General features: G+C 42.4%; 1 protein-coding gene across 1 annotated transcript; it reads right to left on the bottom strand.

The window, feature by feature from the left end:
* Positions 1–5,790: 5,790 nt before the first annotated feature.
* Positions 5,791–14,746, bottom strand: LOC134480310 (uncharacterized). Its single transcript, XM_087568239.1, has 5 exons — positions 14,560–14,746; positions 13,682–13,841; positions 12,218–12,349; positions 11,362–11,545; positions 5,791–6,832 (listed from the first exon to the last, which is right to left on the bottom strand). Exons 1-5 carry the CDS (start codon positions 14,687–14,689, stop codon positions 6,827–6,829), a joined length of 612 nt encoding a protein of 203 aa, XP_087424365.1. The 5' UTR covers positions 14,690–14,746; the 3' UTR covers positions 5,791–6,826.
* Positions 14,747–18,592: the final 3,846 nt, after the last annotated feature.

The raw sequence follows: 18,592 nt of genomic DNA, 5'->3' as shown, positions 1-18,592 counted from the left end.
TTTACTTTCAAATCAGGAAAACAGGAAGAAAGAAGATAGCTATGTTGTTTGGTCTCAGGTAACCAGCCAATCAGGAGTGTAGGATGGCTTCCCAATGTTTTGGATTAGGTAAGCTTCTGTTATTGAGATGAAAGGCCTCTGCTGAAGCCTCCAGTTGAGTAACAGAGACCCTGGAAAGACTGAAAGAGTGGTTGCACCTTGAAGGTGAAGGCTGGCTCTTCAGTGCCTCTGCAGCCTGAGGCAGAGTTCTTTTGTGAACACAAGAGCACTTGGCCAGAGATCATAGGGGAATGCATTTTGGTTGAGCCCTGAGACCTGGATGAGCAGAGGCCTCAACAGTCCTGATAAAGGGAAGCAGAGCCACATAGATGTGAGGGAACAATGGAACTTTGATCTGTGTGTTCTCCACTTCTTTTCTCTTTGCTGTGTACATAGTATAGTAACTGACAAGGGCATCCTACTTTATCACATCTAGTCTCTCTATATGTTGAAACGTGTGGAAGTTTAAACACAGTAGAGTTAGTTCAGCAATACATTGTGTCCCATTTTGTTAAAGACCTTTATTTTATTTCTATTTATATATTTTTTCTTTTTCACTTTATGTTCTGCTCACCGATTACTGATACCTAATTACTCTCCCACAATCCTTCCCCAATTCTCCTGGCACAGTCTTCTCTGAGTGTATGAGGGCCAACTGTCTCAGTACCTCCCTTCTTTTACCAAAGCCTTTCCTGGTCGCATTGGTGAGGATGCTGGTTTTGAATGCCTTGGACTTGGCTTTCTTCATGCTCCAATTTGCTGGCTTTGGGAAATTTGTGAAGAACTGTCTGTGAACTTGGTACTTCCTCCAGATGGTACACAAGAGGCAATGGTTTTGTTGATATTTCTGAGAGTATATTTCAATCAAACCTATCCTACTAATATCCTAACAATGACAAAGGTAATGGGAGGCTACACATCTATTCCATTAGTTTTCAGTTCTTCTCAGAGCAGCAGTGTAGAAGCCCACAAAGCTGGCAAAGTGAAGCGAGGTCAGGCAGGGGTCCTAAGAGCACAGTCCTACTATCTTAGAATAACTCCTAGGGACTTACCATATGCATACACCCATAGCTCCATATGCACTTGACCCCAGGGAAGTGCTCAACATTCATTGCTTTTGTCACTCAGTTTTCCACAAATGTTAGCAATCTGAAAAGTTGAGGAAACTTGAAGGTGTGAATAAGTCCCAGTGACTGGAGTAAGCTCAAACAGTCTGTGACAACAAAGAACTGACTGAGCATCCAAGAGACAAGACACTCACCAGGACCATAGTCTTTTCCCAGTAACAAAATTTGAATGATAAGGCTTCAGGTGAAAAGATAAATTAGGAGTTCTAGGCCAAAAGTTTTATCCTCTGGCCTCAGGGTTGCAGCCATTCTTGCAGCCTTTCCTGGCCTCTCACAGGATCAGAGTTCTTACCTGGAAGCAGGGTTATCTGGAAGGTGCACAATACATATCCACAGACTACTCTTTGGGTACAATCTGACAGGCAACTTCAAGGCTTAACGCCATTCTCTCTCTCTCTCTCTCTCTCTCTCTCTCTCTCTCTCTCTCACACACACACACACACACATACACACACAGTTAGTTTGTGGCTATAGTCACTCTGCATTCTTTTGTGTACTCTGCCTTTTTTATTGCGGTTTTCTTTTCTCAAACTCCAACTCTCAAGCACACGTCTGTTCATTACCCTTTCACGCACACATACAGTCTTCATACACACCTCACACATATCTCACACACACCACATGCACTCTCCTGTCACGCACACACACAGTCTTCATACACACCTCACACATATCTCACACACACCACATGCACTCTCCTGTCACGCACACACACAGTCTTCATACACACCTCACACATATCTCACACACACCACATGCACTCTCCTGTCACGCACACACACAGTCTTCATACACACCTCACATATATCTCACACACACCACATGCACTCTCCTGTCACGCACACACACAATCTTCATACACACCTCACACATATCTCACACACACCACACGCACTCTCCTGTCACGCACACACACAATCTTCATACACACCTCACATATATCTCACACACACCACACGCACTCTCCTGTCAGGCACACACACAGTCTTCATACACACCTCACACATATCTCACACAAACCACATGCACTCTCCTGTCATGCACACACACACTCTTCATACACACTTCACACATATCTCACACACAGCACATGCACTCTCCTGTCACGCACACACACAGTCTCACACACACCTCACACATATCTCACACACACCACATGCACTCTCTTGTCATGCACACACACAGTCTTCATACACACCTCACACATATCTCACACACACCACATGCACTCTCCTGTCACGCACAAACACAGTCTTCATACACACCTCACACATATCTCACACACAGCACATGCACTCTCCTGTCACGCACACACACAGTCTCACACACACCTCACATTCTCTCCTCACTCATTCTCACATGCTCTCCTCATGCTCTCTCCCTGGCTCTCACGTTTGTTCTCAGACTCGCTCTCTCATTAGCTCCCTCATTCACTATCACATTCTCTCTCCACTCACTCTTCACATGCTCTTCTCATGCTCTCTCATTTGCTCTCACATTTGTTCTTACATTAGCTCTGTCATGTACTCTCTCATTCACTCCCTCATGCTCTCTCTCATTTACTCTTCACATGTTCTGTAGCCTTTCTCTTGCCCCAGTCCTTTATTAATAATCCAAAAGCAGGTAGAAAAAAGAGGTTTTATAATCATTGCCAAATCAAATGCAAAGAATGACTACATCCCACCATGAACTAAGAATTACAACTGTTTCCCAAAGTCTCAGGCTTCCCCTATACCCAGGCCTGTGGCCAATATAATAATAATTGTAAACTTATCATGATTTAAACTTTAATTCTTTACTTTTATACTTCAGAGTCCAAAGCTCCAAGGTCAGCTACCTGCATTTTCCTGTGAAGCTCTAATTATAAATGACATAGGCAAAACTGCCAGGCAGTGGCCAGAAAGAATCAAGGTAACCCTTAGCACACTAATTCCACTAGCGTTCTGTTCCTTGCACACAATGACTCTCATAAGAGTTCCAGTAGTTTGACTTGTTTACTAGTATATTATTTTACATATTCTATAGTTCCTTAACCAATCTGTAATATTATGTAAAACTTATTTCCTAAATTCACTAACTTTTTCCTTTCTTAGGGTCCCAATGTTGGCTCTAATTCATTTTCTCTTATTTTCTTCAAGATCTCTTTGCAAGTCAAACCTTAATCTGGAACTACAATTGTGTAGTTATTACATTTTTTCCAAGATGAGAATACACAATATGCACCAGGGCAGTTAGGGTTGTGCTGTGCTGTGCCCCTATGCATCAATTTCCAATTGTCTAAAATCATAACATCAAGGAACATCTAGTTTCACAGAATTCACCGGAGCAGAAGGAGAAAGAAGTAGGAAAGTCAGATATAATAGAATAATTGCACACACCAAGGCCAACTGATAGGCAGTCACACACAAATGAAATCTACACAGCCGTTGTCCAGGGCTCAGGTTTGGAGAAATGGAAACAACCAGTTTTTACAAAGAGCTACTGCAGGCTACTGAGATGTCTCCATCCAGGACTACTGCAGGCAGCCTCTTATTTGAGATGGTGGGTACCGTGGAGGGATGTGTCTCCTGATACTCAGGTTTCCAGAACCCACCCTACTTTACAAGGAGCTGCTGCAGGCTTCTGAGATGTCTCCATCCCGGCCTACTCCTGGCAGTCCCTGTCATTGTATGTTGTCCCCAGCATTAGCCAGAGCAATCAGACAACAAGAGGAGGTCAAAGGGATACAGATTAGAAAGGAAGAAGTCAAAATATCACTATGCAGAGGATAGGATGGTATATATGAGACACCCCAAAAGTTACACCAGAGAACTCCTAAGCCTGATAAACAATTTCAGCAAAGTGCCTGGGTATAAAATTACCTCAAACAAATCAGTAGCCTTCCTCTACACAAAAGATAAAACAAGTTGAGAAAGAAATGTGGGAAATGACACATAATAGTCTCATAATAGTCCCAAATAAAATAAAAATACCTCAGTGTGACTTTTATCCAACAAGGGAAAGATCTGTGTGACAAGAACTTCATGTTTGTGAAGAAAGAAATTGACGAAGATGTCAGAAAATGGAAAGATCTCCCATGCTCATGGCTTGGCAGGATGAAGATAGTAAAAATGGCCATTTTTCCCAAAGTGACCTACAGATTCAATGCAATCCCCATCAAAATTCCAATCCAATTATTTATAGGGTGAGACAGAACAATTTGCAAATTCATTTGGAATAACAAGTAACCCAGGATAGCTAAAACTATCCTCAACAATAAAAGAACTTCCCTGGGAATCACCATCCCTGAACTCAAGCAGTATTACAGAGCATTAGTGATAAAAACTGTATGGTATTTGTACAGAGACAGGAAGCTAGACCAGTTGAATATAATTGCAGACCCAGAAATGAACCCATACACCTATGGGCACTTGATTTTTGACAAAGGAGCCAAAACCATCCAATGGAAATAAATAGCATTTTCAGCAAATGGTGCTGGCTCCACTGGAGGTCAGCATATGGAAGAGGACAAATCATCCCCTTCTTATTGCCCTGGACAAAGCTTAAGTCCAGGTGGATCAAGGACCTCTACATCAAACCAGATACACTCAAACTAATAGAAGCTTCACTCTTTCCTTTAAAGGAGAAGAAGAATCCCTATTGAAGGAATAGGGAGGCAAAGTTTAGAACAGAGCCTGGAGGAATGGCCATTCAGAGTCTACCCCATGAGTGGCCTATACATATACAGCCTTCAAACTAGATAAGGTGGATGAAGCTAAGAGGTGCAGGCTGACAGGAACTGGATATAGATGTCTCCTGAGAGGCACAGCCAGATCATGTCAAATACAGTGGAGAATGCTAGCAGCAAACCATTGAACTGAGAAGTGGACCTCAGTTGGAGGAATTACAGAAAGACTGAAAGAGTTGAAGGGACTTACAACCCCATAAGAACAACCATGTCTGCCAAGCAGAGTTCCCAGAGAATAAACCACTACCCAATCACTATACAGGGACTGTGCCATGGCTCCATCTGCATGTGTATCAGAGGATGGTCTTCCTGGGCAAAATTGGAATGAGCAGCCCTTGGTCCTGCCTAGGCTGGGAAAGTGGATGGAGGTGAAGGGAATATCTTTATAGAAGAGGGAGGGCGATGGTATTCGGACTTAATTCTGGAAAAGAAGGAAGGAATAACATTTGAATTCAAAATGAAAAATATCCAATTAAAATTCAACAACAACAAAATGGTGTTTAGAGCTTCAAATCAAAAAAGCCAGATTCAGGAAACAGAGGATTGTATGCCTATGGTTTTCTTTAAATGTGCTCAGAGCCTGGGTTTGTTCTGGGCCCAGGCTGGACCAAGCAGGTTCCTGCTGCTGACTGCTCCTCTATTCCTGTTTCCAGAGGCATCATGCAGATTAATATTGGGCCAGAGATGTGGGCAGAGCTGGGCAGAAGTGTCTTTCTGTCCTGTGGTTTCAGGATTATCTGCATTCCTGGGTGTTCAGCACTCTCCACCCCGGGATATTGGTGCAGGTTTCCCGATTGCTTTAATCTCCCTTATACCATGTTTATATGTCCTGGGAGATATTACACAAAAATTAACGTTTATCCCATTAATTTGTTCAACACTCTCATCCACAGAGTATAATTTAGAGGTAACTATATATTTGACAGCAAGCATACACAGTGGGTAATATATGCATGATGAAGTTGAAATTCACAGAGTTGGGAAAACAGTGAACAGTGACTGTGTAACTGCCTTTGAATCTCAGTCTGACTGGGAAGTGATTTAATGCCCAGTCCCCATGAGAATGTAGAGATCCATCCCTCCCTGATAGCTGTGGGACTTCAGATGTTGACACTAATGATCAATAAAGAAGGTTCTTAAGAGTGAAGAGTTTGAGATTACTCCTTTTTTGACCAGAATACATCCAATTTACTTGATAGTAACCAGATGCAGGTAGTCAATATATACAGTCTATACCCTTATCAAAATAGAAAACCAAATGAACAAAACAACAACACATAAATAACAAAACTTCAAATGAATAGGAGGAAAACCAAATAACCAAAATAATCAAAACTCAACCAAACTTTAAATAGAGGAATTGCGCTAAGCATTCTTTAGCTGCTCCTTTTGCAGAATAGACTTATAGCCTGTGGCTTGCCTTGGAGACATAGTAGACAAGCAGTTACTGATGGTAATAATCTTATCAAGAAGAGTGGAAGTAGGTCTGTTTTGTTGGAGTGGGGATATTAAGGAAAAAGCCATCCAATATTGAGTATAAATGATATTACAGACTTTGTCTCAAAGTCTTTCCAATATTGTGAACTGATCTCCATGAAACTCTTCTGGATGACCCATCAGGACAAGTACAAATTTAAATGTGCATAGTCTTTCTGGATGACCAGCAGCTCTTGATTGATGTGCATCAGCACTTCTCTGAGTCCCTCCAAAAGTGCACACTTGCTGGAGAGAGGCGAAGTGAAAGTACGGCCTATTCACTCCGAAGAAGTTAAACTAAAGGAGGAAAGTGCAGTCCACAATTGCTATGGACATTACAGATGAGATACAATAGTGGTGTATTTGCTGTGCACACTTTGTTCTCCTCCTGTAGCTCTTCTCACCAAGGGAGATCTTGTCCTGGTCTGTGTCATGTTCGAGTTTCTGCTGGAGAATTTCAGACCTAGCAGAGCAATGGAAAAAAGGTTTAGTGAGTGGTTGTCAATTCAGCTCTCCCTCCACCATCAGCTCTATTCAGTTGTACAAACCAGCATGACCTATCAGCTGAGGTCAGTCCCTGCATCCCCAAGTGTCATAGAGTACCTGGGCCTGGATTTATATCTCAGCTTTTAAAACTGCTAGAATTTGGTGTTGGGGATTTGGCTCAGTGGTAGAGCACTTGCTTAGGAAGCGCAAGGTCCTGGGTTAGGTCCCCAGCCCCCCCCCCCCAAAAAAAAAGAAAAAAAACTGCTAGAATTTGAACTGTGGACTATGCACTGTACTGGAATTTAGAGAAAAATGAGCATATTTTGTCAATGGTCCAGGTATATTATATTGAATAATAACATTGTAGCTGGGTCTGAATCTGAGTTCAAGAATGGTATGAGCAACCTAGAATACCATGTGGATTCCTTCTGGAGAATATGCCCAGAATTGAGGTGAAAGTTCTGATTATGTTAGCACTGAAGGAACCTTCCTAGGTTCAATTTGTAACCACTGAATCTGCAAATACACAGAGAAGCCATCACACTTCAAATCGATGCTCACTTCACAGATCCTGTAATCACTGAGAATGTGCTCACAGCATACACACGGAACATTAAAGTTTATTGTGATGGACATACATAACAGCACCCCTGTAAGACTATGGTTATTGTAATGCAATTTGTGAGACGACAGAAGAGAAAATGTCCTCAGATCTTATCAGAGAGTTAACAGGAAGAAAGAAGTACAAAATACAAAGAAATCCTGAGGATTATACATATAGTATCATGGACAAAATTCACATAAACTGTACCAGAACAATACTCTGGGTAGTTCTTTAGGTGACTGATGGGGAAAACCTTGTCAGTGGTCAGCCATCCAAAAAGGATAGTTATATAGGGACAGGAAATCCAATTGGCTTCTGCCAGTCTGTGTTCCTACCTGATCTCAAAAATATCAGAATGCTTCTACAATGTTCCTCCCAAGCCACTTTCCTGGGTGATCGGTTCTTTCTGCTTCAGAATGTCCTGCATTCTTTCCTCTAATCCTTCCTTATCCTGGTCATCAGATGAGTGTACTGTCAATGGAAGCATGCATGCTTGTGTGCACACACAAACACACACACAGACACACAGACACACTAATACAAACTCGCAAACACACAAGCCATTTGTGTTTACACAATATAAACATAGTACATTGCAGTGTTTACTTTCCCTTTTAATGCTTAATATAATGATTCCCCAGGATACTCTGGAGGCGTAAAAACAAATGTTGAGTGGGATATGTACATATTGGTCATAGCCTATAGACAGCTCAGTCAGTGATGTGCTGCCCTCCAATAAGCCGACATAGAATCAGGGTTCTTTCCCTATTACCAATCTGGCTTAGGAAGTTCCCAAGGCTGAGTAGTGCAGTCTTGTTTCCCAGCAAAGGATTGTATATTGGTGGTGGACTAGACTCTTGTTCTTGTTCACTGTTTCAGACTTTCTCCATAGAGTGCAGCTTCTTCTAATAGGAGCTCTCTTTACCATAGCATGAGTGACTTCATGCCCAAAGCTATGCCCCCAGAATCATAGGAAATCTCCATAACAAGGATCTATATGAACAATTTTTCTACCTATAATGTGATTGTGTCACAGATATTTGGAGTAAATAAATAAATGCTTACATGGATTATCTCACACTGAGTCATAATCCATTGAAGGGCTCCAACCTCTCTTACAGTTTCCCTCCTTGGACCACTACAACCCAGATGTGCTCTAGTTGCTCTAGTTGGACACCTATTCTTTTCTCTGGGATCTCTGGGTCAACTAAAACTTCTGTTCCACTTAAAGAACATGGCTTCTCACAGGCCTTTCTGATCGTCCACTAACAGACTCGTCCAAATTTCATCATTTCTCCTAACTCCATTGAGGCTGAAATTAACTGAGAGAAAATTATGTTGATTAACAGCACTTGCAGAATGCTACACAGATAACATAGGGGAGGGCTTTAGATTATCTGTGCACCTAAAGGGGCTCCCGAAACTGCCCTGTTCTTGCACCACAGCATAGGTATGGGACTTTTGCTGGATGACGATACAACTCCAAGCAACTCAAAATCTCAATGAATAAAATCCAAGCCAAACTCCCAGGAGAAGCTGTAGTGTGCCAAGGTAGCTGGAAAGAAATGGTAGCAGGCCCTGTGGAAAGCAACCTTGGAGAAGACACAGTGAGTGACACAACCTTCCAGTGGGCTATTACCATTCACAAAGAACAGAGAAGGACCATAAATCGATGGATTTTATAAAGCAGCCCCCCCTTACCTCCCTGTACTCCTTTCCTTTGATGTGCTCCAAAGGATTTCGATGCAGATCAGTCATTTTTCCCTAATCACTTGAAAATCTAAGTTTACAAGTGTTTTGGGTTTTTTTGCTGTACAAAGGTAGGTGGAGATTCCAAGTGATTGGGGTGCTATATTTGATATTCATGGATGCAACGTGAACTCTTAGATTCTTTTTCTCATGAAACATGACAATAGAGACTCACCTGGCAATTATGAACAGGGAAACACACACAAACACACACACACACACACACACACACACACACACACACACACAAACAAACAAAAGAGTCCATACTAGAAACACTTGAAAAATCTTCCAGAATCAAAATGTGAATGCTTCACTCCTTCTTTAAAAGGTGAACAAGAATACCCTTGGCAGGGAATAGAGAGGCAAAGATTAAAACGGACACAGAAGGGACAACCATTCAGAGCCTGCCCCACATGTGGCCCATACATATACAGCCATCCAATTAGACAAGATGGATGAAGCAAAGAAGTGCAGGCTGACAGGAGCCGGATGTAGATCGCTCCTGAGAGACACAGCCAGAAAATAGCAAATACAGAGGCGAATGCCAGCAGCAAACCACTGAACTGAGAACGGGACCCCCATTGAAGGAATCAGAGAAAGAACTGGAAGAGCTTGAAGGAGCTCGAGACCCCTTATGAACAACAATGCCAAGCAACCAGAGCTTCCAGGGACTAAGCCACTACCTAAAGATTATACAGGGACTGACCCTGGACTCTGACCTCATAGGTAGCAATGAATATTCTAGTAAGATCACCAGTGGAAGGGGAAGCCCTTGGTCCTGCTAAGACTGAACCCCCCAGTGAACGTGATTGTTGGGGGGAGGGCGGCAATGGGGGGAGGATGGGGAGGGGAACACCCATAAAGAAGGGGAGGGGGAGGGATTAGGGGGATGTTTGCCCTGAAACTGGGAAAGGGAATAACACTGGAAATGTAAATGAGAAATACTCAAGTTAATAAAAAAAAAAAAACTTCCAGAATTAAACCCACAACATGAGCATAAATATGCTGAGCTACAGCTGGTACACACACACACACACACACACACACACACACACACACACACACATATACACACTCACTCACACACACAGAGTCACATCTACACACACTCACTAACACACACACATATACACCCACTCACACACACACACTCACACACACATACACCCACTCACACACACACACAAATACACACATACTCTATCACACACACATACAGACACACACACAAACAAGCACAAACAGACACACACACACACACACACACACACACACACACACACACACACACCCCAAACATTACAAGTCGGCAGAAAACAATGAAGATCCCATCATGCTGGAGGAACAACATAGTATAGACTATTCAAAGCAGGTATTTTAAGAGAGAATCACTACTCAGCCATTTTTCCCGAGAGGAACAAAAAGGCCTAGATAGCACTCTTCTTGATGAGAATGGGGGTAGATAACTTTGTTCTTGACGTCTCAAATCTCTCGTGCCAATTGTCAGGATTTGAGAACCCCTTTCCACATCCCTGCTTTTCCAAGCATCTACAGAGTGTAAGGCCAAGATATGAACTCTCCAGCAACACTCGAACAAATCAGGACTGACATGCTGCTCCTCAGGCTCTGTCAGGTACCCATGATTCAGGAAGCATGAAGAGATGGTCTCGATATACAGGGAAAATGGGGGAGAAAGAACAAATCCACCCAAAATGACAATGAGAACCATTTCTTTGGCATTTCCACCAGGCTCTCCTCCTTCTAAACTACTTGTTCCTGGAGTCTCACACGACCCCTGTAAAGAAAATGGGCTCTGGGCTTTTGCTTCATCCCTCAAAGCCCTGTTCTAGTCTAAAGAGGGGCTCCCACATAGCACCCTCCACACATAATGGCATGTAGTGCTGTGCTGTGTGATCAACCTATCTCCCTTAATAAACTGCAGATTCTCAAAGAGCAGGAGAATTTGCTTTCCAAACATGCAGTTTCTTGAAAAAGGGCTCTCTCCATAGAAAGCCTTGTAAACCATCACATAAATGAACACTTGGATGAGACCTAGGAAAGGACATGGATCAGTCAATAGACAGTTACATTGGTCTGTCTATGTTTATGGTAAGACATGAGGACAGCCTGACCCTAAGGCCTAACCCTACCTGCTGTTGCTTGGCTCTGGGGTCACAGATGTTCATTCCGGTCTCTTCACAGAACCTCTTTGCCTCCACAGAGGATGCTGGCAGTTCAGTCTGCTCCACCAGCAGTTCTCTCTTCTCATTCAGCAAAATCTGTATTTTGTTCTTCAATTGCGCTTGTTCACGCAGGAGCTGGGAGTGCCTGATGCTGAACCACAAACAAAAAGTGGTAAATCCCAGCCAGCTTCTATTTGCCTGTCACTCTTGCAAGTACAATCATCCCTTCAAGGGTCCTCATCCCTAGACATCCCCAGAATAGAGCCACACTATACAAGTTAGCACCAATTAGAGGAGGTCAAATCCAGAATCCACATTCCACATGAATCAAAGTACTTCTGAAAATCCTGACACTAAGACAGTTTATATAAATCAAGGAAGACGAGATGGTCCATATGGGTGCTTATATGTTCAGGGCATGCTAAAACCATCTTCACGTACTGGGGAAAGCCCCTCTGAGGAGTAGTTGAAGACCCAAAGGCTATACAATCGTTCCATGTGTTTCTCATGGATCATACATCTTTAAATCTCCTGTCAGAGTCCTAGAGGTTCAGAGTTGATTGATATTCCCATCATGGTGCAAACCTTTTCCATCTAGAGGATCCTTAATGGGGAGAATAACAATTGGAGGGTCTTCTACACCCTTCACATGTAGGACAACAGAGTCCAAGAGCTACAAATCTAAGACCCTTGCCAGGAGGCAGGCTTCTGAATGTTAAGAGTCCGACACTATACAACCAGAGCACTGACTTTGGCTCAAAGTCATACAGGACAGAAGCATTCCCTGCCTAGTGCTGGGCTCTCATCTCTGTCAGCGACTTACCGGTAGGAACTGTTCACTTGTATGAGCTCCTTGTACCTCTCCATGGCATCACTTATTGAATTGGTCATCATTTGCATAGCCATCATTCTCATCTCATGTTCGGATTGAAGTATTGGCAATTCGACATCCAGCCTGGGTTAGTTCATGGCCAAAGGAACAAATAACGTTTTGAACTCACGATTTCAGAATTAGGTGAAATGTAAATAAAAAAATACAATAAAAAAGTTCAAATTCAAGGAATGGTGGAAGGGAAGAAAGTGGCAAACTCAAAAACGAGACCAAAACCCAACAGTGAGACTCAATCCACAGAAAATATTTCCATGTAAATAAGCCAACATTTGTTTTGAAATGAGGACTCCTTGGAATCCTGGGGAGATATGGTTCTGCAAAGACTCACTATATAGGAGTGGGCAGAGCCTGAGAGCTGCCTTTTTGGGAATAACAATGGTGAAGACCACAGTGACCATTTCTAGGTCACAATAAACAATCCCTGGATAGTTAAAAACATAAAAAACTAAAGATCAAAGCAGGTAAAAGAAATTAGGTGAAATCAGACTGTTCTCTCGATTACTTAAACTCGGTATATACCACATACTTGCTCCTTCAAAGTATTTGTACTGGTTAAGTTTATTATCCTGGGCACAGGACAACAGAGTCACGGTACCAATTGGAGGGACCTGACCTTCAAGAGCTGGCCAGGTGAGCATGATGGAATTGACTAGTTCAGGAAGAAGATTCCTCCAGTCTGTGCCACAGCTTTGGGCCCAAGAGAAAGCTGTGATGACATTTCTCTTGTTTTGAAAGCAGGTATACTCAATCCTTGGTTTCTATGGTTACATGAATTCTCAGAGGGCATAACTAAGTTTGACAGGGAAGAGGATTTATAGCACCTCCTCCCCTCAGGAGAGTCCTGGGTGCCACCAAGGTATACAGAAGGAGCACAGTGCTCTGTTGATCAATGTGGGCCTCCACGTACTCATCACTATCATGACCTGCAAACTGATGATCAAACAAATCCTCAGACCCCATCAAAGGTCCCAGACGTCCTGATCCTGAGTAAAACACCAACCAATACATCCACATATATACATCCCAACCCATATCCAAACACATTTAGAATGCCAACTACATGCATGGAGGTGCCATAGAATCAGTGTATAATGAACAAATTCAGAGGAAAGAGTGATGACGTGCAGGCATTTCATTCACACACACAGTTGCAGCAAGTGTGAGCAGGTCCTTCCAGCTGCTGACAGAACCAATGCCTCTCCAACCACCTTAGGCTAAACTACAAAACAGGTTAACCCTAAACACACAGCACCTAGCTTATCTCACAAGCCAATGCATGCCAAATCTCCTTAAAATCCAGGATGAGAGGAGAAACTCTCTCGTGCTATGAGGAAATCTCGGGTTAGCAGAGAGAAAGCACAAGACAGTGAACAGGTTACTGGGCATAATGACTACCTGTGGTCCCAATCATCATAGATATAAAGGTCCAGGATTTGGTAAAGTTCGTCCCTCTCGAATTGACACTTCTGGATTTCAAATTTGAGTTCCTCCAGTTCCTTTAGACACTCCTCTTGCTTAATGATGACATTTTGGGATGATGCCTTTCTACCAAAACCTGTAGATAGATAAACCCAAGTGAATTTGCATATTTGATGGCCCATGGGCAGAAAAGATCATTTTGAATCCCAAAAGGAGGTTGAGAAAGGGGAAACGGTAGAGACTGGGTGAATCCCTGAAAGAGCAGAAAAGCTTTCTTGAACTGGATTCTTAAGCTATGTCCCTCTTCCCAAGCTCTAATGCCATACACGTGCCACACTCACTATTACAGGACCCCTGACACTGAAAGTTATAATCTGACTGAGACATAAACATCTGGGACATTGTTATCTCATATCAGATGTGGTGCAGTTAATCCTAGAGTTCATAATGCTTAGCACCATCAAGCTATAATCATGTGTGTTGCAGTCCAAAGTGTCTGAGAACTCAATTCATTTCTAGGGATGCATCCTTCCTTGTTCTCGTCATCAGAGACTTATGTAACCTACAGTAATCTACAGGATGAAGTGCTTCAACTCTTAACCATGGATGGTCACATTGTTAATCTCACAGTGCCTCTTCCTGCCATTCATTGACACCCACAGTTAAAAAGCTTCCAGAAAAGAAACTGAAGGCTTACCACTTTCTGGCTTTCTCTCAAATTAATGAGCAGGAAGTCCTGACTCTTGGTTTGCCTTTGAGAAATCCCAAGGCTCCTGCTTGTAAGGCCTAGTCTTAGAAGGCACATCTCAAACCTACCTCCTTGAGGATATTTCCTAACTCTGCCCAGGACTCACCAAGTCTTCCCCAGAATGATTTCCTCCTTCCTGTTTCACCAGAGAGGGGGTCATCTTCCCTCTGACCTGGTGTGGTCTCTCCTTGATCTCCACTTTCCTTCTGAAATAGCCTGAGCAGCTGGCGAAACATGCCTGCTTGTGAACCCAAAGGGAACTGAAGGAATATCCCAAAGGCAGTTGGTGTCACCACAACACTGGTGACATCACAGAAGATTCTAGGGATCTCTTAGATACCAAAGATTGTCCAGTGAAGGGCTTACTGATGATGTCACTGGGAAGTTCTATGGCCTACCTGCTAACTAGCTCTCCCCAAATTGATCAATTTCTGTGGGGGCCCTTTCCTCCAGTCTCTCATATGTCACTGGGAATACCGTTTGGCAACCTCGATTTCTAAGCTAGATGTTTCTCTCTGTTTCATTAGAAGTCAACAATGCTTTTGCTGGGGAGAGTTGCTTACAACCCTGAATTAGAGAACAGATCTTTCTTAGCACCCAAATCTCTAGGGACCAAAGAGGAGGGAGTTTTTTCTTAAAAGGAAATCTACTACTCGAGACAATGTATGTGACATACATTTCGATTCCTAAGGTTTTCTTTTTGTGGAGGCCAATATGTTTCTTCTATACCTCTGAGTGTATAAAACCGAGAAATATTTGCTTGCTGTGCAGTCCTTGACAGCTGACATTGTTTTTATTTACATATCCATGTGTTTCACAAAATCAATGGTTTATAATCCTATTTTTTGCAATAAATACTCCTTTTTCTTGGAAACATAGGGATCAACTACAGGCCATATATAAAATAATAAATTTCTGTACCTTTTATATATTAAGTTAGACATCCTCCCTTTCTGAAATATAATAAGACAATTAAATTGGACATCAGTGAACAAACATCAACCTGGACCTTCTGTTACCACATTGCAACCACATAGCCATCCCTTCTCCAATATCATTCTCCTGAATTTCCAAGTCCAATCATGAGGATATTTGGGGCTCCACTCTGATCTTTTACTCAGAGCAAACATAAAAATCAGGCGGATGGGCAGGGAGTGCAATGGCCTAAGTTTGGCTAAACCTCAATTTTAATGGGTCCATAGGTTCAGGAGGGAGTCCATTTGGCATTGTCATCTGTGGCATCTGTGTTCTTATCCCGGGTGTGCTGACTCTGTGATATGATGCCACATAACCTCACATATGTCAGGATGAAAATCATGTATGACTTTTCTGGGAAGAACTCTGCCTTTTCCTACCATCTGGAGTTATACAACATCACTATGCAAAGCTCAGAAGAGAGGTGTGGAGATTGTGGAGTCCTTAGAAGTTGAGGATCTTTTCTGATTAAGGCACGTATTTTTTCCTATGTAATTTTTCCCTTGCTCTTTCACTAATGATGGTTGACTTCATTCCTGGCCTGAAGTAAACTGGATTTCAAGGTTTTGTATTAGGGAAGCCCCTATTTTTGAGATGACAGGCCCATAAGGGATCCCACTGCATACAGGTTCCTATTCCCAAGGAAGTTGCTGCTACAGAATCACAGCATGGGGGCAGCAGGACAGGATATGTCCCAGCTTTCTCTCCTGCACCTGTTGCAACTGTAATAAGCCTGTTTGTTTGTTTGTTTGCTTGCTTTTTATTGGATATATCTACAAAGCTGGTCAGAGTCAATACATGCCTTTAATACCAGCTCCCACAAGGCATTTTTGTTTTTGCTTTTGTTTTTGTTTTATTTAATTTCATTATGTCTGTAATTGTTGTTAGGATTCTTATTGTTTTCTTTGGTAATTCCCTCTAGCTCTTCACTCTGTACCAAGAATGTGAAGCCCATGCTCTGCATGGTCCTATTATTTATGTTAAGGATTTTATTCGTACCACCAACACCACAGATGATCACATTATTTACTTTCAAATAAGGAAAACAGGAAGAAAGAAGATAGCTATGTTGTTTGGTCTCAGGTAACCAGCCAATCAGGAGTGTAGGATAGCTTCCCAATGTTTTGGATTAGGGAAGCTTCTGTTATTGAGATGAAAGGCCTCTGCTGAAGCCTCCAGTTGAGTAACAGAGACCCTGGAAAGACTGAAAGAGTGGTTGCACCTTGAAGGTGAAGGCTGGCCCTTCAGTGCCTCTGCACCCTAGGCAGAGTTCTGTTGTGAACACAAGAGCACTTGGCCAGAAATCATAGGGGACTGCATTTTGGTTGAGCCCTGAGACCTGGATGAGCAGAGGCCTCAACAGTCCTGATAAAGGGAAGCAGAGCCACATAGATGTGAGGGAACAATGGATCTTTGATCTGTGTGTTCTCCACTTCCTTTCTCTTTGCTGTATACAGAGTATATGTAAATGACAAGGGCATCCTACTTTATCACATCTAGTCTCTCTATATGTTGAAACGTGTGGAAGTTTAAACACAGTAGAGTTAGTTCAGCAATACATTGTGTCCCATTTTGTTAAAGACCTTTATTTTATTTCTATTTATATATTTTTTCTTTTTCACTTTATGTTCTGCTCACTGATTACTGATACCTAATTACTCTCTCCCACAATCCTTCCCCAATTCTCCTGGCACAGTCTTCTCTGAGTGTATGAGGGCCAACTGTCTCACTACCTCCCTTTTTTACCAAAGCCTTTCCTGGTCGCATTGGTGAGGATGCTGGTTTTGAATGCCTTGGACTTGGCTTTCTTCATGCTCCAGTTTGCTGGCTTTGGGAAGTTTGTGAAAAATGTCTGTGAACTTGGTACTTCCTCCAGATGGTACACAAGAGGCAATGGTTTGTTAATATTTCTGAGAATATATTTCAATCAAACCTATCCTACTAATATCCTAACAATGACAAAGGTAATGGGAGGCTACACATCTATTCCATTAGTTTTCAGTTCTTCTCAGAGCAGCAGTGTAGAAGCCCACAAAGCTGGCAAAGTGAAGTGAGGTCACGCAGGGGTCCTAAGAGCACAGTCCTACTATCTTAGAGTAACTCCTAGGGACTTACCATATCCATACACCCATAGCTCCATATGCACTGTGCATAGTGCTCAACATTCATTGCTTTTGTCACTCAGTTTGCCGCAAACTTTAGAAATCTGAAAAGTTCAGGAAATTTAAAGGTGTGAATAAGTCCCAGTGACTGGAGTAAGCTCAAACAGTCTGTGACAACGAAGAACTGACTGAGCATCCAAGAGACAAGACGCTCACCAGGCCCTTAGTTTTATCCCAGTAACAAAATTTGAATAATAAGACTTCAGGTAAAAAGACAAATTAGGAGTTCTAGGCCTAAAAGTTTTATCCTCTGGCCTCAGGGTTGTAGCCATTCTTTCAGCCTTTCCTGGCCCTCTGCCACAGGATCAGAGTTCTCAACTGGAAGCAGGGTTATCTGCAAGGTGCATAATACATATCCACAGACTACTCTTTGGGTACAAACTGATAGGCAATTTCAAGGCTTAACGTCATTCTCTCTCTCTCTCTCTCTCTCTCTCTCTCTCTCTCTCTCTCTCTCTCTCTCTCTACCTCACACACACACACACACTCACACACACACACATACATACAGTTTGTGGCTACAGTCACTTTGCATTCTTTGTGCACTCTGCCTTTTTTATTGCGGTTTTCTTTTCTCAAACTCCCACTCTCATGCACACATCTCTTCATTACCCTTTCACTCACACACACAATCTTCATACACACATCACATTCTCTCTTCACTCATTTTCACATTCTCTTCTCCTGCTCTCTCCCTGGCTCTCACATTTGTTCTTATATTTGCTCTGTGATTTACTCTCTCATTCACTCGCTCATGCTCTCTCTCATTTATTCTTCATATATTTTGTAGCCTTTCTCTTGCCCCAGGCCTTTATTAATAATCCAAAAGCGGGTAGAAAAAAAGACATTCATAATCATTGCCAAATCAAATTCAAAGAATGACTATATCCCACCAAGAACTAAGAATTACACCTGTTCTCCAAAGTTTCAGGCTTCTCCTACACCCAGGCCTGTGGCCACTATAATAATAATTGTAAACTTATCATTATTTAAACTTTAACT

This window comes from Rattus norvegicus, chromosome 9, assembly GCF_021556685.1.
Source record: "Rattus norvegicus strain SHRSP/BbbUtx chromosome 9, alternate assembly SHRSP_T2T, whole genome shotgun sequence".
NCBI classification, from domain to species: domain Eukaryota; kingdom Metazoa; phylum Chordata; class Mammalia; order Rodentia; family Muridae; genus Rattus; species Rattus norvegicus.
This window is presented reverse-complemented; position numbering and strand designations above follow the sequence as displayed.